At 40.3% G+C, this 26273-nt stretch overlaps 1 protein-coding gene across 8 annotated transcripts in view; it reads left to right on the top strand.

Annotated features, from left to right (window-relative positions):
- The window catches only part of LOC114353943 (echinoderm microtubule-associated protein-like 2), a 64497-nt gene that overhangs the window by 16251 nt on the left and 21973 nt on the right, over positions 1-26273 (top strand). For 5 of the 8 annotated variants that reach the window (XR_003655963.1, XR_003655962.1, XM_028306160.1 and 2 more), the window contains exons 2-7: positions 13796-13984; positions 16978-17089; positions 18271-18417; positions 20163-20276; positions 21619-21690; positions 25114-25278. Coding sequence is in view for 4 of the 8 variants with exons in the window: in XM_028306160.1 (XP_028161961.1) it covers positions 13796-13984; positions 16978-17089; positions 18271-18417; positions 20163-20276; positions 21619-21690; positions 25114-25278 (799 nt within the window). In the remaining 4 variants the exon portion in view is untranslated. The remainder of the gene's footprint in view (positions 1-13795; positions 13985-16977; positions 17090-18270; positions 18418-20162; positions 20277-21618; positions 21691-25113; positions 25279-26273) is intronic. The other 3 variants (XR_003655966.1, XM_028306168.1, XR_003655968.1) reach the window with 2 other exon arrangements.

Genomic DNA, 26273 nt, shown 5'->3' with positions numbered 1-26273 from the left:
TTTATAGGGTGTGGTAGAGTCGGCAACTATAGTTATATTGATGCAAAATAGCATTTATTGCAAGGTATTAGTAGTAGTTTTAACACGTTCGTCCTAACGGACCGATGTCAGCGATACAAGCTTTCTACCTTAGTGCAGAGACCGCAAGAATAAAATTGTACATGTGACATCTTTTAGAAATAAATACTTTTTACTTTACTTTACTTTAGGTAACATGCCACGGGTAAAATATTGTGAGCGGTCTGTATACATGAATATAATAATTATAGTGCAAGACGCAAGTCATTTTAAAATGAGTCTCTGAAAATTCAAATAACTCATTATTGTTCTCTCAATTATAAAATATTAAAAATACACCTTAAAACATTGAACCACGACGACGAATTGCTCCGCGGATGGAAACCTACTTTGAAAATAAAGAAAAATAACCAATTACGTACTTAGGTGCACTACAGTTAGGTCTGCGGTCGAAAATACACCCCAGCGGTTTGATTCGAGACTCGAACGAATTGAGATAGTGGAGGTATTTATTTACCACCAAAAACATAAACGTGAAAAGAGAGCCAAGTTCAATATTATGCCTTGGTTGTTGACTTCAACGACAAAAGAAGTGGATATAAATGAGTGCCAGGTTCAATGGTCAGTCCTAAAATGTATTTCTAACAACATAAAAAATCATTTCTTCTTATAACTTAGGATAATAATTAAATTATTGTAGCCTAAGGTCTGACTTGGCTAGTTCTCATTACGAATATCAATTTTTGAATGTTAATACCTAAATAACCGTTTGAGATGTGTTTATGAAAGGAGCACATAATTACGAATCTCGCAAGACTCAAAATATGAGCCAAAGACACGTTTATGTGAAATAGTTTTTGAGTTATGAGGGCGTCAAAAGTAGCTACAAATGGTTCCTGTAATATTACACATGGTTCTGCTCGCCAGTTCTGTTACATGAACTTGGCTGGACACGCTACTGCGTGTCTAGATTTATTCGCGGTGATAAATATCTAGTGTTATAGCTCCGTGATATCGTATTACTGAAATTTATTACACTCTTTCGTATCTTTGAGGAGTCTGTATGAACAGTCTAACAGTCGTAACGGGGACGTTTATAGAGCTTATTTATTGGATGTTTATTGGTAGTAAAGAATGCAACTATTTTGCGTCGTTGTGCATCTAAGTGGCCATCTAACCGACTGAAGGAAGACTTTAAAATATACTTTTATATCTTCTGAAGAAGCTTATGAATCGGAAAAGTGTGATTCGAAATAACATTGTGTATAACGTCTCTATGGCGTAGTCACTAGACTACTCCTTAAAACCTACACTGTGATGGTTCAAGAGTAGGAATCACACCCGGCACCCAGACGATGCTTGCTTAAGTGAAGCAGCAAAGCTATGCGAAGTCGAACGCACAGCGTTGAATAGATCTCTGTGTTTGGTTCGTATGTGTCACTCTGCAACTCAAATTATGGTCTACTAGCTTTTGCCCGCGGCTTCACCCGCATGAAATTTAGTTTGTTACAGATCAATATAAATTATAGCCTATATGTTATTCTGGGTTATAAAGAATAATACTGTAAAGTTTCATCAAAATCCGTTCAGTAGTTCTTGCGTGAAAGAGTAACAATCATACATCTATCCAGACATCCAAACTTTCGCATTTAAAATATTAGTAGGATGAATAGGTTTTGGGACCCAGTGCGTCCACGCGCACTATGAGACCTCATAGTAATGTTTGTGAGTAGGTACGGGTGTCACGCCAATGGAAATTGGCACATTAACGCTTCTCCAAATCCACAGCTTATTTATTCCTTTCAGCTTATTATAAAACTTGAATTACGCCCGTATTTACAAACGATGCTTGCTTAAGTAAAGCAAAAAATCGAACGCACAGCGTTGAATAGAGCTCTGTGATTGGTTCATGTGTCACCCTGTGCGTCCACGGGCACTGTGAGACCATTAGCCTCCTTCATCAAAACCAACCGGCCACTCATATACAGGTAATAACTCTATCCGCTACCCTTATCTAGCGTTAAGTCGTAACACTTCAATTATAAGAATTTACCGCGCCCCAGGGCCGGGCTGACAGCCGGTGTCGGGCCGTAGGCAGTAAATTATGCATTTACCTTCTTTCTGCCGGGTACCTGCTTGGGTAAGAAATATGAGGCAGCGGCCACTTCTATACAGCTAAATGACTTAGGGATGATTCGGTGATTCAAATTGCTGGTGAAATATGGCTGATTCGGTTAAATTTTGGTGATTTAGTAGTTTAAGAATGCGCTATTAAGCGTAATTGTTTTCTAAGTCGCTGTTGTTTTCTAAGTCCTAAGTTGATCAATGATCATGATGACAAAAATGGCGTAAATAAGCGCTGAACGTATCGCGGAGTACAGCGCAGTGGCTCAAGCACCACGTAGAGCGTTGTAGCACTGCGCAGAATGTTGTAGCACCATGCCAGGCCTGGCTCACTCCGCGCGGTACATCCGATAATTACCTACAGCGAAGCGCCCCGCCGGCGGGTATTATATCAGTCGAGTGTCACGCGCGCGCCCGTCAGGACGCTGGCGTGCGTTGTAGTATGATTATAATTCTATGATCGAAGTATTATTTAAAAATGGACGTAAAGAGAAAGAAATATTGTGTGGCGTTCGGGTGTTTAAATTCGAAAAGTAATCTACCGGATTCATCTTTTTTTTCGCTTCCCAAAGATGCTGAAAGATATGTTGGCCAAATGGGTAATCAATAATTCTTAGGATAGTATAGGAACCTAACCTACTATGACAGTCAAATGACGATTTCATAGAGAGGTTGACATGAAAAAACGGTCTTCCCTCTGCGATGTGCGCCGGCGCTGTTCAGAACTTGGTCTCGGAATAAAGCCACCAGTCTCCCGAAAGCGTCTTAAAACTTTCGAAACCCAGGACTGGCTTATGTGGCGCTGACGTGCGACAGCCCGCTGGCTGAGCCCTTCTTGCAATAGTGCAACGATTTGTGCTGCTTCTGAAGGTGTAGAATCCCAGGTAAAGTGTCAAAAGAAGCGCAGATGTGTATGAATCAACGTGTGAAATCAAAAATCCGAAAACGCGTGCTTTTATAGGGGGTAAATAGGCCGCAACTGGCGACGTATCAAACAGTTCATACATGTCTTTTTCGTTACTTCTTCACATCAGCCGGGATATCTTTTTAAATACTGGTGTGATTTAAATGAATTTGGTATCAATTTAAAGATAAAAGTTTAATCTTTAAAATGGTGCCACTTTATTTGTTCCTAACAAATTCGTTAGTACACAAGATCGCGTGGAAACAACTTCATGTAAGTGATTCCATACTTTTGCTCGCGAGTGTAGATAATGACAGGTTGAACCAACAAGAAGGTTTTAGTTTATCAATCATAATAATCCTCTTGACAAGTTAAATCGTCAAACAACTTAAATCTGAATAATTTTGAACTTTACTGACGAACAGTTAAAGATTATTTTGTCTAACTCGAGATTATTCTGTAACATAGTTTCAAAAGGTAATATGTGCTCGCGATTCGTTAAAGGAATCAATTTGAAAACTGACGAACCTTTTCATTCCGTGACTGTACTACTATAATTGTTGTTAAGTATAACAAAATACCATAATAATATCATAACGTAGTAGCTATGGCCGCAAGAAGTTCCAATGATGTTATTTGGGATTCTCATTGATAAATATTATTGTCAGTATTAGGTATACATTATAAATAAACATTATGACTCCTTCAAAAATACCAAAGGGCTTGTTATCACAAGCAATCTTATCTCCGATAATGCTAATAAATACTAAAACATGTTGTGCCCATCTTCACTCGTCTGGAATGACATCATCGGAATAAGCTAAAGTTAGGGACAGAATACAATATTGACTAAGTAAAACAAATGACATCACATAAATCTTCTGCGAAGGAGACTTGCTAGTATTGTGGATTTGATGTCGTAAATTATCTGGAAACTTAGTTTTTTTTCCACAACGAGGAAACTCTTGGCCTGTGTCTCACGGCTCACCTGATGGTTTTCAGGTAAGTTTTGATTCAAGCTAAACAACTGGCGACAACATACTCAGAGTCTCCCAGCGACTTGGCCCACTTTTAGCTTGGTCCAGGGGCCAAGTCGCTCGATCGAATTTTTAAATATTTTTTCTTCCGGCAACTGGGCCCGCTCTAAGATTCCAGAATAGATTTTTGTTGAATTGGTGTTTAATTTATTAATAAAACATTACCTTAATTGGTTCTGTCGAAAAAGTAAATGCAATAAAAGTTCGTAACTACACGTCATTTGTGATTTAACTGTTCATTGACTGTTAGCGCCTTTGCGAGCCGCAAAAAACACAAAGTAAGCGAAAATACGTGTTTCTATCTAGTAAACAAGCGGTGTACTAGCGCGATCACGTCCTGTCTGTTGTCGTTTTCAATACCGCCCGAGCGAGACGCCACGTGATCGGCGCGGGCGCACTCTACATGTAGACATGGTTTTGACCAATAGAAATACGCATTTTTTTATTTACCTTCCATAAATTGGTATGGTTTCTGTTCTGGTCCAAATATTTAATCTCATCCAATCCATCCATCCACTGCTGAAAAAGGCCTCCACTTGTGAACAACAACAAGGGTGACTCTGCTGCCCGCATCCAGGTGCTGGTTGCTGCTGCTTTCACCTTTGACCTTCTTCATCAGATCGTTGGTCCACCTATGGCTAACGAACGAACGATCGGATCGACTCAACTTTTGAACGTCGTTTCAAAACACGCTGTCAGTGTCACCGAGTAAAGGACAGTTTCTAGAAAACTTCACTGCGAGTCAAAACTACACCATTACTAATCAGTCAACCAGTGTCAAAATTTCCACCGTAGGTTTTATGGGTACATTGTTTTGTGTTCTTACAATAGCATGCATAATTACGCTTATTATGTAAATTTCAGTCGATTGTATTTATCGAAAATGCTAATGGAGTAGCGAGGCCTTCAAAGAGGTTCTTAATTTTTATCTTTTCAGTTGGGAAATCTTTATTTAAAAGTTTTCAGAGACTCTAGTTTTGATTTATCTCTAGCAAGATGTTGTGTATCAGCCAATTGTTTGTCAAACCTGTAACTATCCTTTTATGTAGACGACATTTGCAAATATTGAAGTTTATGCGAAAGAGACGAATATAGCCGAATATTTTTGCACATAAGGTTTTTTAAGAGTTACAACACATTTGCAAGATGCCTTTATATCATTTCGTGAGACAGCTTGCTTATCAGTCTCATAGTTAATTGTACAAACAACAGCCTTAGGGATTCGCCATTTCTAAAATAGATTCATATTAATTCCAGTCATATATCGTCGTGCACGTGCAGATTTCCAATCACACATATCCGACATTGACGCCATTAGAAATTGAAATGGCCTGCTGACGTCACATCCGGCGATTAGTTCATTGACAATGGACTACATAGAGATTGGTAGCTGACAAATAAGGACACACTGCTGGCTTTACCAATTTACTTGGTGAAACTGGCGATCGTTATTCCAAATGTTTAAAAACATAAATTAGGAGTCAATGCCCGATATCATCTGCACTCTAAATCTTTCAATTTTTTTGCTCACATGCTTTTCCGTATTCGTAAGCTGCAAATCGATAATGTGACCAATGCGTTAGCTGAGAGCGTCTGCACTGCACAGCAATACATAAAACAGCCATAATTATGTGTAAAGTACCAATAATATACAGACAATGTTTAAATGCAGTAGTGCACGCTCGTAAATTGGGTTGGCAAACGACCGAACCCAATGGTCCAGTCTAGACTTGGCGTCGCCAGGAAGCAAACAGGATAACAATAAATAGGTTTTATGTCATCTCGAGAGAAGCACAAAAATGGCCGCCGAGCCAATCCATCCGGTCGTAAGGAATTCGGGCCTGTGTTTGTAGGTTTTTTATTAATTCGTCCTTTTCTTGAACTTTACGTTTCGGTGACAATTCAAATAGGTACCTACCTGCCTGCGTTGAAATGCGAAACGTGTTTATTTTCATCGGATAGCTTAGCAAAACCGCTACTACGGCTATCATGAAGTGTGGGAAAATATTATGCCAAGATTTACCACGAAAATTAAACGTGGGCAGTTAAGCTTGATTAATATTATGTATTAAAAAAACCGACATATTACTGATCAATTTATTAAGAAAATATTTCGCACAAGTCTCGATCTTACTACCTGTTCTTATTTCTCTACATTTCTGTCTGACGGAATTGGAATTGCCTGTCTCATTACCATAAAATACCCTAAAGCCAAGCCTATTGAACCAAATTATTAAAATTCATTTCATGTTTTCGTGTTTGGTTACATAATCCCACCGCTGGGTTCAGGTTATGCGGCCCTATGCGCCTTTTACTTCCACTCACGCTGTAACATGACACTTATGCAATTTGTACGCAAGTGCACTGATAAGGCTGGGTGCAAGCCCGCGGGTTCCTGTGTGCTTACCATGAGTTTACGTTAGGTGTGCTCGCTAGCGACTACGTAAAAAAATGACATTAATTGTATGACATATTGTGCAGCGCCCCTAGCGGCTACTTTCAAGAAACAAAATCTTCATAGAGATTTTTGACGTACTCGCTAGCGAGCACACCTAACGTAAACTCATGGTAGGTACACTGATCCGAAACCTCCATCGATACAACAATAGCAATAGAACGACGATTCGATACGGATTACGGGCGCACACGCAAATGTCAAGGTATTGCGACGTCAAAACTTAGACACGCCTATCTCAGCATTACATCCACGGGTACTGACATTGTTAGATACTCCTTTAGTCTCCCAATAGTACCAATCTAAATCCTAATTTGGCAGTAGATATAAATTGTTTGTACTCGTAGATTCCTCTCTCTAACTAATAGTAATACTGTTTCTTTTTTTTGTACTTTTGGAGGAAGCAGGGACTGATGTTATGGAGATACAAATTCTGTGTGTGAATTGTGAACTCTAGAGTTCTTCGCGTGTTGAATGTCAATGATGCCATTACTGGTACCAGACTGGTATTATCTCCGGCGAGTAGGAGATACTACCAGTTTAAGACAATTTTGGGCTGTCTTCGAGGCAAGAATTTAATCCATTTAAGTTAGAGTAGCCTAGTCTTTGGAGAACCTAACAACTCCAATTACATCTAAGTACGAGCCATACCGTTTATCACTTCAATAAACCCGCTGACTGGTCTCGCGTTCTTTTCACCGCGGCATAGAGTCGTGTTTCGGAGAGGTCTCGTTACGAACAATACATATTATTTTCTACAGACCTTCCCACGTTTGACTTTCTCAGCCGTGAGAATGCAGTGTTTTTGCTCGTATCGTTTCGATTAGATGCAGATTAGGGTTGGCTATTTATGGTTGATTAGATTGTTAGATTGAAGTAACATTTCACGCGGAAAGTTTGTATCTAAAACGAGAAATTACTTGAGAAAGTTATTGCTTTAAGATAGATAGGTAGATACTTCGGAAAACTGTTTAATAATGTTGTTTACATTTACTGACAAAGTTGTCTGAAAATCCAATATTAGTTTGCGTAAAGCTCAAAAACATTGATTTTTATCAAAATCTTTCAGTAATTTTGCGTAAAAGAGTATCTCTAAAGACTCCAGCCTCACAAACATTCCCGTTTATGGTATCATGTATTATTCGTTTTTCCATAAGTCGATAACCCTGCTAATGTTTTGTTCCGGCCACCGTTATCTGTCATGTTATCGTGCATATCTCTGTATGCCATTCATATGCTCGGCGAAGCGGAAAAACGTTTTCCAAACTTTCTTTTCTATATCCCACATGTTTGTTTTAACTTTAGACCTTTTGACCTCTTTAAAAAGGAAAAAAATACTCGTCACATTCGTTTTGGGTATTCAAGTAGGTCACCATGACAAACCATATCTGAAATTATAAGTAAACTATAGAAATGGCAGTTATAACTTCATAAACAACGCCTACATCAAGCTAACTTGTAGCGGAGTTTTGGGGTGACACTGTATAGGTACAATAGGTTAGTTGTAAATTCAAATTCATTTATTTGTAGACATGACAAGAAGAAGAAGACATCAAGGGATAATAATTTTGTGGGATTTTTATCACCGTACATGAGGAGAGTAAGTTTCTTACTTGATCTTGGCAGAACGACTGCTAGTTGTAAATAAGTATTAAAGAAAGCCAGCTCACTGGGGGGCAAATGTATGTGTGGTGAGCACGATAACGTACTTAAACTGAGTGTTCTCTTTATTTTCCCATAACTTTGACCCACACGTTTTTTGAAATGCTCATGTAGGTCCTTTTCAATGCACTGTATTCATAATATTTTTGTTAAAATGTTCTTTCTCTCAATTCGACTTTATTATTGTAAACTCTTTGAGAGCGATCCCTTTACGTAATTGGTTTTATTGTTGAAAAGATATCCCTTACTTAAATTAATTATTGAATGTTTCGGAAATGTCTTGCATTTCTGTCACAACTCGAAGTCGGGCAACGTAATAAAAACACAAGCGTTAAGACCTCATAATTGTAAGTAAACTGTTAAACAGCAATTAAGCTTACACGCTTATTAACATAATTATCATTATCCAGTCCACTTAACGAAATCGCCCAGATTGCCCAACGTAATCGCGTACACTTACGTTTTTGTAGCTGTGACGTCGAATACATAGGGGACAATTACGTGAGCTTCGTCGTTGACATAATTGTTTACATTGTCGCAGCAGCGACGAATGTCGAGCAAGACACAAAATCGGACATAATATTAATTAACGAAATCTTTTAAAAAGTTATGTCAAGAGTTGTTAAAAAAGCCTACGCGTAACGTAGAAAACTGGAAATGTTTATCGCCCCAAATTATTGACATTTCATTGGAATTAAGATTCATCACATATGACAGAACAACAGTATAGCAACTTGAAATGAATGACTATGAAAACAATTTATTGGATGTGGCAGCAGCATTTAATAGAAGAGAAGAGGAATGTAGTTTCTGTCTAGTCCTAAGTATAAGTGTTATACAGGTGTCGTGAGCGGATCTCGAATTTCATTTACGCGTTGCCTACTTCGGCGTAAACGCTTATCTATTACAATGTCCCCGTTCGTATTCCATCGTCTATGCAAATTGCCGACGTACCGTTACAACTAGTAAACACACTTGTTGCTCCACGACCTTCCGACAAGTATCCAGTTTTTACCCAACCGTAATCAAGTGTGGAACTTTAATTTCTCTTGGTTGTGCTTGTGAAGCGCATTTTCATTGGGTAAGCGTCAAAAATATTCAAAATTAACTAAAAATAACTGATAATCTCAGTCTACCTAGATTTTCTCTCCCATTCTGCTTGACTGGTCTTTCGCGACAGTCAGAGTTTTTCTTCATCTACTCTCTTCAGCTCATAGGCAAACGGATCACCTGATGGTAAGTGATTACCGTCGCCCATAGACACCTGTATTTCCTCGTAATAGACATCGTCTTGATAACCTCTTCGTTCTTCATCCTCATCTTTATGCTCATGATTATATTAAGCTCTATCGTTGAAGTCTAATCTCTCCTTATTCATTCAAGACCACAACCCTGATCTTAACTGTTGAGTATTCAGAACAATTGTCCTATACAAGTAATGCAAAAATCTACATGAAAGGAAAAGTCCGTCTCGGCAAGGTCGTCCATCAAATTTTCCTTGTAAGAATTGCACGGATACACATACAAATGACAAGTACTAACGACATCTTGATGTGTTCTAAAATTAGCCCCGTCTACGTCTGCGGTATGCAAATAGACCCTGAACTCAAAAATTGTTTGCTTTTTGCTGTGTACTTTTATGCTATTTGTTTACTTAATAATACAACCTGTGACTAGTGGGAGTCCAAACATTTACATATTTACATAGTTATTGCTCTTTACAAACATTTACCTCCTAAGAAAAGTTATTTTAAAATCTTTTCTTTTAGTGCTGTTTCAATTCATGAAAAACCTTGAAGAATTATGACCATGACCAATAGGCCATATCGCTTCATTTGCATGCGGGTTATTGGCACGTGCTACACTAGTAATAGCTGCAATTGCTATAGATCTGCAACTTATAGTGCCATTCGTAATATTATGATAGTATGTTGTTCTTTTGTCATTGTTTCTAAACGTAATCAGATCAAAAACTCCGCTCTGACGTGACTCTGCCTCAATGTTAACAGTGCTATGGGTAAATATGTCGCCTTATTCAAAATAAGTGTCCAATAACTTTATAAAAGTGAGGAAATGTGGCAAAAGTGACCATGGACAGCCACGGAGACAGGGAGTCTCGAAGCTCCCGCGCCAGCGACTCTCCTGGAGACACCATGAACGACGTCTACGCGGCCTGGCGTGAGTGCAACGATCAATTTTGACTAGTCGGACTCAAGGAAGCTGTAGCTTGAAGTATCATGGATCAATTTTCATAAGTCGATCTCTCAAGGTTTTCCTATGATGAGACAGAGATGAATTCAGTTATTTTCTTAGACGATTAGGTACTTACCGTCTCTCCATAGATTGTCGCGGGGTGATCTATACTATGCGTCACTCCTATTTAATTTCCTCTTTTCTGATTTCTTCAATTTTTAGTGAGTGTGATATTGTTAGTAGTACAGATTCGAGGATTACATATTAGTCACCAATTTATCTTAATCAAATCACTACTGCGTCAATGATTCTTACAACATTAGAATGAGATAAGTAAATAAGAGTTTGTTGATAAAAAAAACACAACATACGGTGATACGGTACCATATGACACGTAACTTACAATATTATGTAACAACGATACGCTGCCTGCATAAATAGTACACTTCATATTCCGTCACACATTTGAGTAAACTCCATAACAATGGAATTACTCTCGGAAATCATATGATAGATACATACATCATATACAGAACAAACATTACGTATGTAAAAAGTCCTTCACGAAAAACTATTTGCACAATCCCAACACAGACTGAAATCATCTTTGTTTAAATACAACTAAAGTTGAGTATCATTTAAGATTTCTAAGGTGACTTTTTGCATATGTGAGCATACTCAATTCGACGTGTCCATTGTTTACGTACAATGGTATGTCAACACTTGTACGGCGTTGAATTCGCAAACGTTACCGATTCGGTCGACCACGTGACCTGAAAGTTGAGTGACAACGATGACTTGCAACAGTTGCAACACACCATCAATGGGCTAAAGTTGCAGCCATCACCGATCTAACTTCCCCTCAATTTCTCAAGGTGGCAATAAACCAATTGGACTTCCTTTCAATTGTTTTATTGCCGAGATATCAATTGTTGGCTAAACAATACTTGTTAGTAGGGCTTGAATACCGGAATTCCGGAATTTCGTAACTCCGGAATTCCGGATAGGTTTTTTCCGATATTTCAATTCCGGAACTGAAGCCAATATCGTATTCCGATATTGAAATTTTTCATAAATTATTTTAAGTTTTCAAAATGATTTTTATCCAAATCGGTCCTTCTATAAGGAAGTCGAGACAGTCATGTATTCGCAATTTTATTACTAATAGTATTAAAGAGGCGATAGAGAAGAATCAAAGCTCCAAAATGTTCGCAAGAGACAACTCTAGCAAAGCCAGCTGACGAAGCTAAAGACAGCGGACGGTAATGTAACATCAACAAAGGGTTCTGGGAGAGATCGAAAAGTTTTTATGGACAGCTATATACCACGGTCACCTAACCTGTTAATAGCTCAACCACAGGATAGTTCCACCAAGAGCTAAGCTAACTCGACAATATATCGAAGATATCCCGGACATCAGCCTATACGAGATTAGGATGGCTCTCATACAACTAAAAAACAACAAGGCACCGGGTGATGATGGAATAACCTCGGAGCTTCTGATCGCGGCGGGTGGAAAACCGATACTGAAAGTCCTTCAGAGACTCTGTAACTTCGTCTTCTCCAGGGAATAATGCCAGAGGCATGGAACAGAGGCGTAGTGGTGTTTTTCTTCAAGACAGGGGTAAAAGCCTTATTAAGGAATTACAGGCCCATCTGGGTTCTGAGTCATGTCTACAAGCTGTTTTTGAGAGTCATCACGAATAGTCTCGCGCGTAGGTTCGATGACTTATAGCCTCTCGAGGAAGCCGGTTATCGAAAAGGTTAACAGTACCATATACCACATCTATACGCTACGGCAGGTTATACAGAAGACCGAAGAGTCTAACTTGCCATTATGACTGGCGTTCTTGGACTATTAGAAGGTCTTTGAGCCTGGCTGAGCACGAGGGCGATTCTATATTACGTTATAATACGTCGAATCCAACTCGGCTGGGGAGCGTACGAGAAACTACATAACATCTTTTCAACCAAAACACCTCAGTACTCAAAGACGAAAGTCTACAATTAGTGAGTGTTACCAGTAGTGATGACATTATGTTTTGAAAACGTGGCCTCTCACTATAAATAGGCCTTATAATAAGCTCAAAGTTGCACAGCGTGCTATGAAGAGGGCTAATGCTCGGTGTTTCTTTTCGAGATCGAACCAGAAATGTGGAGATTACTACAGTCGCCTGACATAGCGGTCGGATTTGCAAGCTGAAGTGGCAATGGGCAGGGCACATAGTACGTAGAACAGACGGCCGATGGGACAAGGTCCTGAAGTGGATGCCACATACGTGTACATGTTTGTCGGGTGGCGCTTTCTTTTTTTAACCAACTCCGGAACTAGTTCCGGAATTCCGGAGTTGAGTGCCCAATATCGGAAATCAGTTCCGGAATTGAAAACTATCCGATTTTGCAAGCCCTACTTGTTAGTATCTGGCGTGATGTCGCGATGTCCGTTCTTGACCCCTTTGCCTGATTGAGATAAAATGTCAGCTGTTGTCGAGAGGAGTGCAGCATCATTAACGTCTTTAATAACTTTGTTTCAGCCCCACCCAGCCCATTTCATTTGCATAAATAAACATTCAGTCATCACGTCTCTTGACAATGACATTTTGGCCATATTTGGTAAACTGGTGGTTCTTTTATGCAATCTGATTTCCTGATAAACAAGATTTATTTGCCGGTCAAACACTAGAAGGGTTGATTTATCATAATATTTATTGCTAACTAGCTGACCCGGCGAACTCTGTTCCGCCTTAAAGGCAATAAATTAGCCATCGCAATTTTTCCTTATTTGCTCACCGTTTAGACTTACCCTGGACTACGACAAACATTTTAAAACCAAAATCAGCTCAATCGGCCCAGCCGTTCTCGAGTTTTAATCAGACTAACGAACAGCATCAATCTTTTAAACTGCGATCTCCAACCAGCAGTGGACTGTAAAGGGCTGTTGATGATGATGATGATGAACGAACAGCAATTCATTTTTATTTATATAGAAGATAGAAGATACTTACACTCAGTGGTTCCAACCAAACACATGCACCATTTACCGCAAGCTAGCAGCGAACAACGCCATCTAGTAGTAGCTTATAAACTATTTACTCACTAGCTTTCCGCCCGCGGCTTTGCCCGCGTGGAATTTTGTCTGTCACAGAAAAACTTTATCGCGCGCGTCCCTGTTTCAAAAACCGGGATAAAAACTATCCTATGTTCTTTCCCGGGACTCAAACTATCTCTATGCCAAATTTCATCAAAATCGGTTGCGAGGTTTAAGCGGGAAAGCGTAACAGACAGACAGACAGACAGACAGACAGAGTTACTTTCGCATTTATAATATTAGTTGGGATGGTAAATTGTATTCGAAGAGTAAGAACTTCATTGGTCTTAAAGGTTATTTTTCCCTTATTCCAGATGAAATGCTAGAAGGCGAGGGCGCGGGTCTGGCTGCCCGCGTCGCCGAGCTCGAGGTCCGCTGCGCGCGGCAGGCCGAAGAGCTGCTGTGCCTGCGCTCCACACTCGCCGACGCGCTGCGACGACTCAACGCACTAGAGGGCAGAGCGCCCCCCGCGCCCGCCGGCCAGAGGAACGGCGCCTACACAGGTGAGGCGAGTTAGTGGCACCTACACAGGTGAAGCGAGCTAGTGGCACCTACACAGGTGAAGCGAGCTAGTGGCACCTACATAGGTGAGGCGAGCTAGTGACACCTACACAGGTGAGGCGAGCTAGTGAGCCCGAGCTCGAGCTCCGCCAGGCGAGGATCTGCAGTGCCTGGCTCCAACTCAACTCAACGCGCTGGAGGGTCGAGCGATGCCCGCGCCGGCTGGCCAGAGGAACGGCGCTTACACAGGTAAGGCCGAGCTAGTGAGCCCGAGCTTGCACTCCAGGCGGTGGAGGTGCTGTTCCTGCGCTCCACCCTCGCCGACGCGCTGTGGCGGCTTAAAGCGCTAGATGGCCGCGCGCCGCCCGCGCCGGCTGGGCAGAGGAACGGCGCCTACACAGGTGAGGCGAGCTAGTGGCACCTACACAGGTGAGGCGAGCTAGTGGCACCTACACAGGTGAGGCGAGCTAGTGGCACCTACACAGGTGAGGCGAGCTAGTGGCACCTACACAGGTGAGGCGAGCTAGTGGCACCTACACAGGTGAGGCGAGCTAGTGGCACCTACACAGGTGAGGCGAGCTAGTGGCACCTACACAGGTGAGGCGAGCTAGTGGCACCTACACAGGTGAGGCGAGCTAGTGAGCCCGAGCTCGAGCTCCAGGCCGAGGAACTGCTATGCCTGCGCTCCACCCTCGCCGACGCGTTCGAGGGCCGCACGCCGCCCGCCGGACAGAGAAACGTGAGCTAGTGGCATCCGAGCTCGAGCTCCAGCAAGATGGAAAAACTCGGGGTGAGATGAGCTAGTGGCGCCCCAGTTCAAGCTCCAAGACAGGCGGAGGAGCTATCCTAACCTTTTAGACCTGGCAACTATCCTTTATCATAAACTTTTAGCGTTGCATTGTAGTTAGATAAGAGGTCTTTAAATTCAACTTATGTACTTGCTTTGATTACTATCCATGCATAAAAAATACATATAAACTTTCAATTAGGAAACCTCAAAGGCATAACAAGATTAATATTTTCAATTATATAATAAAGAATAATTAATAATATTAGGAAAATTACAATAAATTAATTATTAATTTATTACAAAATCCACTGGATACAACGATTCATTAATTATTTAACCATCTCAACATAATAAATCAAGTACTAGACAAAATCAAATGCAGTTTAACAATTACTTATTTCAACACAAGTCTTGAAAAATAAGCAACAGCGTAATAAATCAATATAAATTGCTGAATAGCTGTAAATTAATTAAATTAGTTAATTTTAATAATCTTCGTCATTAAAGAATTCATTCGTGATAATTACTTTTATAATTCCTTTGTTATTTTTAACTACGACGTGTTCATACTGTGGATATAAAATGTAATTTACTAACATCAATACAACGTCGTGTCGTTAATAAAATAAATGTTACTGTCTACAATATATTACGGAAATGTTTACGTCAACGGTCAACTTTAATTAACATTCGGCCAGCAGAGCCCAATCACAGTGACATAACAGTCGGGGTGCATTTCCTGAATTTCGTTGCAATAATCGTCGTCCATTAATAACCGAACCAGCTAGGAAATGAATCCGCGTGCGTTCTCTGTGACGCAACGGTACAGCTACCTGAGCCCCGATTACGGTATTTTTTAACGTCAACAATCCAGACACGCTTCTCGATTCTGCGATACGATTGGTCGTTCAACAGCGTACGTCAGCTGTTTTGACCAATCGTATCGCACAATCGAGAAGCGTGTCTGGATTGTTGACGTTAAAAGTTACCGTAATCGGGGCTCTGTTGTCCTTTCACTGTTTGTGGTGTAACCCTGCGTGGAACCTGGTCTTAGGACCAGTCTCTGGTGTTGGAGATAGCTTTCAGGCTAAAAAACTGATTTATCGTACAGTTTACAATTATGTAGTCAAACTTACTGCGCCTGCATCAATGTGGGACGCTGCACCTGGCTTAATTTGACATAATTGTGAATTATTATTTATTTATGATCAGACTTTATCACACTGATGCCCCCAAAAGGACTTAATCAATATATTACACAGACAATCATCTCCCTAAATGCTGATGTTAGTCGCAAATTGCTTTAAATTTGATTAATGTAAACTGTACTACCATTTGATGCTGCACAAAAGACTGTGAAGAACGTCATTTTGAATTTTAGGTTGCATTTTGATTCAATATTGGTGGATTGAGTATTAATTAACAATTCTTGTTTATTTGCATAACATACAAAATTGTGATGTCATCACAACATTATTTGGTCATCATATAAAATACATTAAAAAGAACCAAAGGTTGTTTCCCGTTACGAGAAAATACTGGTTTTCGATACATTTATATTCTGTCGAAAACTTTTCCGATGTTTACAGAGCGTACCAAATTAATAATTATGATTATTATGACTCGTGAGTGAGATAATAAATAATGTACTAAAAATACGTTGATGATGATCTTTTTCTTCTGTACCCTTTCGTTATAAGACACCAAGACAGTCTCAACAATTTCTTAATTGATCTGAGGGCTTAATGTGAGTTTACATCAAACGTTGTCACTAGCGAGCGCGTTAAAAATATATGAAGACTAGCGGCCGCCCGCGACTTCGTACGCGTGGATCCCGTTTTACCCCCTTTTCCCGAATTTTCTTTGCTATAAACCTCACGGAGCCCGAGACCTTTCCAACGAATGCAAAACCGTGGAAATCGGTTCGTGCGTTCTGGAGTTATAGCGTCAGGGAGGAAAACCCGACTTATTTTTATATAGTAGATTTTGGTTATTGCATGTTTCCGCTAGGGGCGCTGTACAATCCGTCACAACTGCGTAAAAAAGTGACATTAAATGTCAAAAAAAATGACAGTCGACATCGAATGCGTTTGGCGTAAACTCACACTACGCCCCAGCTCCTTCCTAATGATGATAATATATGCATAATTATTATACTTGCTCACCACCTTCTTACTAAAGATGTATTTTCTCTTTCTCTTCCAGGATCTCAGCAGGGCACTCCAACGCGAGAGCTGAGGCTGCGGCAGCCGTCTTACCGGGAGACCGCCAAGCGGACTTCCAGCTACGGATCCACAGGATCTTCGTTGCCACAGAGGTAAATATCAAGCTGATATTAAGGTGCATTCACATTCTTAGGTGGCGTGCACATATTTGTTTCTAAAGATTCGTTCGTTTCAGCCGAAAGACGTCCACTGCTGGACAAAGGCCTCCCCCAAGGATTTCCACTGGTGCCTTCTAAAGATTACTGGTGATGAAACAATTTACTAATATGTAGGCCCCTCAAGTATGCAAACTGTTTATCCTTGGGTTTATAATGCATAGGATATCACCATGATACTCGTAGTTCAGAGGTCGACAGGATCGCCCTAAAGAGAGACACTCGAATCGGCAGCAGTTTGACCATATGAGCAAGCAAATGTGGTTTGATTCCGAGACCCTAATCCACAAAAAAAAGTCCATGGCCTTGTATCCTTGGCCTGAATCTCACAAGATAATCAGGCCAATAGGGGAAGCGAGCATACCTTCAGCTGCCGAAACATATTGTTTTTTATTTATATAAACTCAAGCTCAACTCTCAAGCTATATGTTTATAATGCTTTTGAGATTGTTGTTATGGCGACAAACTTAGATAAGATAACATTGCTAACATATTCGCAAACGTTCGCCACTCACTCTTCCTCTGCGTCTCAAAGAAGAAAATAATTTCTATCATAAATGCTGGCCGTAACAGAGTATTATTACACTTGAAAAATTTCGACGGGTTCATCCAGTGTCTAGTAGTTTAGATAGAAAAGGAGTCGCCCGACATGTGAAAGGTCGTGGTTTCGATTCCCACCTTCGTCGTTTCAGCCAAATGACGTCCACTGCTGGACAAAGGCCTCCCCCAAGGTTTTCCACAATGAACGGTCCTGCGCTGCCCGCATCCAGGCTCTTCCCGCGACCTTTACCAGATCGTCGGTCCACCTAGTAGGAGGCCTGCCCACGCTACGTCTTCCAGCCCGTGGTCGCCACTCGAGAACTTTCCTGCCCCAACGGCCATCGTCTCTACTCTACGAGCTATGTGCCCCGCCCACTGCCACTTGATTTTAGCAATTCTGCGAGCTATGTCGGTTACTTTGGTTCTCCTGCGGATCTCCTCATTTCTGATTCGATCACGCAGGGAAACTCCGAGCATAGCCCGCTCCATCGATCGATTCCCACCTTAGGCAGGTTTAAAGTTATTAGACCGTGCGTAAAAGAATAACACTTCATTAACCGTCGCCTCTCTTCTTCCAGACGCGGCCCGCAGCACCAGTCCACCGGCTCCCTCCAGTCGGACTCGCCGGCGTCGTCGTCGTCGCTGTCGCCCGCGCCCTCGCCCTCGCCCCGCGCCACCCCCGCGCCCCTCCACCCTCACCCGCCGCAGCCGTACAGGTATAGCGAGTAGGTATTGCACTGTGACACTAATGATTGCTCTTAGAAGATACGAGGCGGTATTGCGTATTGCACACTAATGATTACTCTGAACAGGACACTGAGTCCGCCTAATATAGGTTTAGCATCTGGAAAGTCCTGCAAAAAACAGACGATAGAAAGTCCGGAACCCCACAAAATGGGTTATTGTCCATTTGCCACAAAGCCGATTCGTCACACTTTTGTAAATACGACGATTCAACGAGTTCTATGTAGCTAAAGCCTGGTCCGTGAGCACGTAGAAACTTGTCCAATGACCCCAAGCTACCCATCCCTGTCGCTCGCGCGTAATTATGGTGCTGTCGCGCTCGCACACTCACTGCGGGTGCCCGTTGCACAGTCGCGACAGCAATATTATTACGCGCGAGCGATAAGGATGGGTAGCTTGGGGTCATTGGCCAAAATTCTACGTGCTCACGGACCAGGCTTTACTTCAAAATAATTTTGTGAAAAATTCACACATTATTTTTGCGTGATGAATCGACTCTACAGTAAATCGACAATAACCACACAAAGTTTATGAATCTGCAGAAGTTGAGCCGTATCAAGTTTACCAATCGACTTTGTGGCAAATCGACGATAACAAAAAATTCAATCGACGAATGTAACAACATCTAGTTTAGCTTTCAGTACAGAATGTAACAGACAGTGGCATATCAAGGAGTATCAAGCTCACAGTTGTATTTTATGCAGTTGTGATAATTAACTTTTTAAAAAGATAAAACCGACTTCAAATGCGTGAACACAAAAAAAAACTAAAAATTTAAAATATTGCGTATAAAAAAGATCATCCCCGATTTTCCACCCTTGGGGGTGAAATATTTTCTTCAAATTCGCATGAAACCACCCTTTTGATAATACCTATTCAACAAAAAAATAACCGTTCAAATCGGTTCATAATTGGCGGAGTTATCGCGTAACAAACATAGAAAAAAAAAACATACGGGTCGAATTGAGAACCTCCTCCTTTTTTGAAGTCGGTTGAAAAGAGCTATTAATACTGTTGCGCTGTCGGCTGTACTGAAAATTATTTCATACTTGTAAAGGTCCTACTTCGTTTGACACCCTAGTATGCTAAACAGAGCCACACCATGAGGTAACACAAAAATGCTATAAAATTGTGCAACAAGCTAATAGATGTAATCTGTTACACACCTTCCAGTATGTAAAGGATAGGCCGCTAGGCTTTATTTGTAAGCGATTATGTAATTTTGTAAGTAGATTAAGTTATTAAATTAGCGAGAATAAGGTTGTATTTTAGTATTACTCCACGCCAATAGGCTTGAGCAATTTTGTACATATAAACAAGAGATGATAAAAATTGAATGAAAATTATCGGTATAGTCTGGTCCGTGAGCACGTAGAATTTTCTCCAATGACCCCTAGCTACCCATCCTTATCGCTCGCGCGTAATTATGTTGCTATCGCGCTCGCACACTCACTGCGGGTGCCAGTCGCACAGTCGCGACAGCAATATAATTACGCGCGAGCGATATGGATGGGTAGCTAGGGGTCATTGGACAAAATTCTACGTGCTCATGGACCGGGCTTTATTAGTAATCTCAAAAGTTCTACGTAATTTAACTGGGGCCATATAAAGTTCAGAGTAAGTTCATGTGAATCTGCCTTTTTTTTTAAATTGCTCGAGTCTATGCGGACTACAAGTACCAGTAGATAGTAAGCTAAAGCTCCAGCTACAGTAGTGTGTGCCGTAGATCGCGCAACAACTCCACGTCCAGCAACCAGAGCCAGTCGCCTGGCGTCAACCTCACCAAGCGGTGGAGTTCAACCGGAGACTTCAACGCTCAAGGGCTCATCTCCTCCTCCAGGTTAGTGCTTCGCTTTATCATTAGTTGGAGACAGTATACTTGTATAGCCGCGTAGTGTTTTGTGTAAGACTATCGTCTCCTAATAAGCGCTGTAGCCAGCGTCAACGCGTCAAGCCGTAGGCAGCGTCACAATGCTTCTATAGAAATGCACGACGTCCATATGCTGACGTCAGCGTCTGAAGGAAACCACAACAGTACACCTAAGCATTGTGACGCGCCCTATGGTGGCGTGACGCTGTTCGCGGCAACGGCGTTTATAGAAGACCATAGCCTGAGATGGGACGGCGTGTGTATACCCATACCAAGATGCGTAGTTAGGGAACTAAAAGCCCTGGTGCGAAAACTGAGGCCTTAACATGAGTTTCAAAGTTTCGAATAGAAACCGAAACTTAGTGAGTAATTCCGTGTATTCTTTCAAATAAGGTGCTACCATTAATTTATCTTGCATCTTATTGTTCTAAGCATCTTCTGAATACTTAGCTAGTTAAATATGAGGTTTGGGTCTGAGCCATGGTGCACCGCACCACCTAGCCTTCCGAAAGTTACGCCTCTACCCAGACCTGGTCTGGACCAGGTCCAGCTATTCCCCGTTGACAATCCCCGTCAACGGGGATTAGTGAACTGGGGAATAATGAACTAAAAAGTTAATTAATCCCGTAATTAGTGAATAATCCCGTAATCTCCATTACGTTAAAAATAAAATCCTAATATAACGGGGATTAATGAACTTTTTAGTTCTATATTCCCCATTATAAGCTCAAATTGGCGTTAACGGGGAATAGTGAACAAAAAGTTCACTAATCCCCGTTGACGGGGATTGTCAACGGGGAATAGTGGAATAAGCCACCAGGTCACGCCACGTAGCTATGTGAATATACTATAGTAAACGCTACAGCGGGCTCTGTCCAACTCTTGCTAAGACGGTAGTAGAAGAGATAGATCCAAAAGTTTTTTTTTACTTGTTATTCTTGGCCTTGGCTAAGCATTGGCCTACCGTTCTAGTAAGAGCAAAATTACATCCCAGTTTACTCTATCACATTTATACAAGGCGCATCGAAAAACTATTTTATTCATATCTTTATAAGGGTATGGAATAGGTCAAGGTATAGATAAAGTCCGAGTTTTTATAATTCCAAGAAAAATTAAACAGACCTACACATCAGAGAAATACCTACATAAATATACTGGGTACACTGAACGCTTTCAAATAGGCTGTTCAAGCACCGCTAAACTATTTGGTCACATAGAAAATGCTATAGCTTCAAATACAAGCTCTCTGTGTTGTGATTTAGTTAGCCTTTTAGATTAGTTTCTAATGCCGTGTTTCTTGGTTTCCCTCTAGATTTACAACAACAAAGTCGTTGCTAAATTTGTATTCTAAGCCGACACAGAATGGGCCTATCCTGAAGCACGGGTAAGTCGACAATGGGTTTGGTCAAGGGTCTCGCTTTGGTGTGGATATTTGTTCTTTGCATTTGGTGATGGGTGTTTCTTGGTCTCACTTGGTTTTTGTCAAGCACAACTTGAGGTTTCTTATTTTTTGCTCACATTCCATGTACGACACACTTTATACACGTTTCGCGAGTTACACTTTGCCATTGACGTTCATCAGATAGGTATTTATTCTACCAGTCAGGCGTGTAGTGGTAACAACTAAGGTCACACATACATACAAACGTCAAATATTTACATCCTATAAATGATTAACAAAATACTGAGTGAGGAGAGGACCTCTCCTCGTCCTCACGCGCCTAAGAAGCCAGAAAGAAACATCAGTGATGGTGTTTACTGTAACAAATTATATCAATATTTTTACCTGACTGCGCTACGCAAAGGAAGGTAGGTAATGTGTTTTCACCAAAGCTTTTAAACAGAATCGTTAATTATCGATCTTTATCTGGAACTCTGGATGCAAAATGCGATGTCAGTAAAGATAATACACTTGGAGGAATCGCAGAATATACCATAATTGGCGTAATAATATAAAATATAGATAGTGATCACCGGCCTTGGGCTGCAATGAGCTGATGTGGTCAGTTGCTCAGATTGCAGTATAAATGGCGGTTAGTTGCTTTCATTGCAGCGGACATGCAAGCGGATGTTATAAACTTGTCGTTTAACTAAAGTAGGTTAGTTATAGGTACTTCCATGTCTTTAAAAATGTAGACTAAAGCAGAGACAGCAGTCGATCGATATGAGTATCTGGATTTCGTCAAAGAATAGATTGTAGCCCGCTCTCCAACGGCTCTCCAACTGTAAACTAAGAAGAGGAGGAAATTTTGATACGTAAAATATTTATACTAGATTTTTTTTTATATGAGTAGTTTATTTACAGTAGGTACCACATCGGTAATTTTAGACTTTATGATGTTTAGGTAGTAAACATTTCCTACTAATATTATAATCTAAAAGCTACATGAATTATTCTTCTTACTTATGTAACGTGTGTACCTAGTGTGTACGTAGTTTTGGTTTTGGTTACAGCTAGGATTAAATTATAGGTAAAGATATTGAGAATGAAGTCACGGGCGTCAGTTGTAAATAAAAACAATCTAATGATAATTTAACAGTAGATTAAAAATCGATGTGTAAAAAAAATGATGATTTCATTGCAACGCCCATCTAATCCATTGTGATCACATTGTAGTGTCCAAAGAGCAGCTTAACCACGGTTCACCATTCAACCAAACTAGAGTTTGACATATGTATTTCCCATACTGAATCTGTCAATGTGCCAGTTATACCAGGAGGATTCTCTGATTAAAGTTTGGTCGAATCGGGCCTAAGCCCTATTTTGTATCTAACTGTAATGCTGCGGACTGTACATTGTCATCAACAAACGTACATGAATAAATAAAACAGCTCTAATGATCATGAATTAAATAATTTGTATTACGTTGTGATTATCACAATAAACAAAAATGTTTTATCACAAGCAAAAATAAGGTGCCGTGTGTACTCGTATATGTCAACGTGAATTGTGAACTCTGTCAGTTTATAATATAACGCGTTAGATTGTAAACTCACAGTGGGTTAGGTTAGGTTAGATTGTAATTTAACTACGTCAGATTATAATCTGACGAAATTCACAATTTTACGGTGACATATACATACTCGTAGATACATACGTATTACGTACATACATATTTCCATAATAAATTAAAGTTACTTATTACAAGTTCATTCACAGGTGTGGGTTTGAAGACGACTTTACTTGATTGGCCATCTGCTAATTAGCAGGCGTAGGTAGTAGCTATTGACCTTTAGTTGGTGTCTTCAGAATCTTGATTGTTACCAGTATGGGCATTATTTGAACGCTTGCAATTTGCTTCAAACAAACCTAAATAAACGTCACTCTGCATTCATCTAGATTAGAGATGACTCATACAACAACTTAGTACAACAACATCATTCTTGTAAGTACCACGTAACAGATATGACCTCATTTATATGTCGACTAATACATTGCGCGCCGCCGTTGTCTAGTTATTACCAAACTTCAAACACAAGTAGCGATGTGTGACGAATCAAAGCAAAACACGCAAACTAAAGCGCTATGAATACCGTCTCAGTCCGCTTCGTTGAATTCACCCGCAGTCTACCGACGTTTTTCTCGGTCGCCGGCTGTATGATTCGCGTTATTTAATCCGAAACCAGTTTTAAAAAGTTATCCCGCGGCCGTGTGCTCGATTCCCTTGCCTTATTTGAACAAAAAAAATATTTTGATTGTTTTGCCGCCATGGACGACAGGTAGGTTACAAAAGTTTTACATCGCTATCATTTTCCTATCAGATAATGGTCAATTAGCGTGTACACTCATGTAACAGGATAATAACATTTGTTTTTAGATTGTTTTGTGCCGACTAGTGGGCATTTGGACGCTTGCCTCTTCGCGGGTGGTCGTATTTCTTTTAAAACTTTGACTTTGTGGGCGAAGCGCCGGTAGATACTGCAAAAATGTCATTCACCTCTATGTAAGTCGCTTTGCGGTTTTTGTGCAACGGGAGATTTATGCTTGATTATTTACTTACTTAAAATAAATAAAAAATCTGCCTCAGACACTAACATAAAATTTACTAACTGACTGACGAAAGGCATGCATTAACATTTTCGATTTATTAAAAATAACTTAATTAATTATTACTAAAATATAAATAACCATCACTAACCATTAACGATAACATTATTATTATTATTTTCCCTTATAAAAGAAATTAAAAATAGTTATGCAATTTTATGTTAAAAATAAATTACATATTATCGTGTTTTGTGACTACCAGTAATTTTAATAGTTAAAGAAAAGATTTCAATCTCAAGTAAGCAGATGCTAAGGAAGTAGGTCAAATTATTTCATATCTAATCCTGACACTGACACATATTCTGCAACATAAAATCGTTTTGTTAACATTTCTCTAGGGCCTCATAATGAAAAGCAACATTATCTAGCTGTTGTAACATTGATTTTAAAAACCCTGTTCCCCATTATTGAACTAAAATAGGACACTGCCATCATACTTGGGCAAATCTTCCAACTGTCTCTAAAAATTAGAGGGTCGTGCTCCTGCATTTGGAGACTAGGGGTCCGTATTGCAAAACAACACTTGATACTCGATTTCACATCAATCTTGGAGCTTATTTCTGCAACACGGAACCTTAAAAATTACCTGCCCCCCAGATAAACTCGAATTTTCATTTCGAAATCACTTTTTTCACCGTTTTTAAAAGTCATAAAAGCGAAAGTGAATCATTTTCGAAATTAAAACTGTCACAAATGTTGCTTTGTCCAGGGAAGTAGCGACGATATGAGTACTTGTACTTACTTCATCACTTTCCCCAGCACTCACACCTGCCAGTACAATGAAGAAGACGGCTCCATGCGGATGTACCTCCGAGGAAGGCCCGTGGTGCTACACGCTCCCAGCAGCCTGGAGGGCCTGGACCCCGCCAAGGTGGCCCCCCCGCCGCAGAATAAGCTGAAGCTGGAGTGGGTGTATGGGTACAGGTGAGTGAACGTTTGCTAGTAAAATAAGGACCCATGAGAGAAGGCCCATGGTGCTACATGCTCCTAGCAGCCTGGTGGGCCTGGACCTCGCCAAGGTGGCCCCCCCGCCGCAGAACAAGCTGAAGCTGGAGTGGGTGTATGGGTACAGGTGAGTGAGCGTTTGCTAGTAAAATAAGGACCCATAAAGGAATGGCTGGACCGCTTTTAAATAATTGTTGTAGTCCAGGGAAGGTTTAAACGGTGAGAAAGCAAGGGAAAAATTACGATTTGATTTCCATGCGTACGAAGTCGCGGGCACAGCTAGTTTATTTAGTTACTTAATGCAAACAAACCTTCAATCATTAATTTGTAATCATAACGTAATAGTTACGTGTAGGTACTTCAATATTTTAATACGTGTTCACTGTCAACAAACGGACAAAAATATTGATTTAGAGAGCACCATATTGATATGATCAAATAATAATGCTTGACCAATACTCGTGACAGCCGTAGTTATGGGATTATGCCATGTATTTTAAATGGACGATAGTCTATCGATTTCCCCAAGGTCAGGTCATGGGCTGGATGATAAACGCACTACAGTAACAAAGGGGTTTAATTTCATGGGAAAACTCCACCCACACGCGATTATACATAGAACTAATAATTATGTACAATATCATTATTATGTGTAGCAATATATTGAAAGTTCTGACACGCGATATTTTTGTTACTGATACGATTGATTAGTACCTAAATTAAATATTTTATATCCACAAACTAATATTGTTATCGTAGATCATTATTTTCCTTTATGTATTATTTTGATGATATAATATTTTCGTACCAAGTACTTCATAATAAGCGTTAAGTAGCTATCTAAAATAAATACTTACGGTAAAAAAGTACGTTGTATGTACCTAAATTGTTACTGTAATGGAACACTTAAAAATGTAGTCTTAACAGGTGCACTTTTGAAACAAATATGATTAGTCTAATGGGTTATCGACTGT

Source organism: Ostrinia furnacalis, unplaced genomic scaffold (genome assembly GCF_004193835.3).
Source record: "Ostrinia furnacalis isolate ACB-3 unplaced genomic scaffold, ASM419383v2 OfSCF0185, whole genome shotgun sequence".
Taxonomy (NCBI): Eukaryota; Metazoa; Arthropoda; class Insecta; order Lepidoptera; family Crambidae; genus Ostrinia; species Ostrinia furnacalis.
This window is presented reverse-complemented; position numbering and strand designations above follow the sequence as displayed.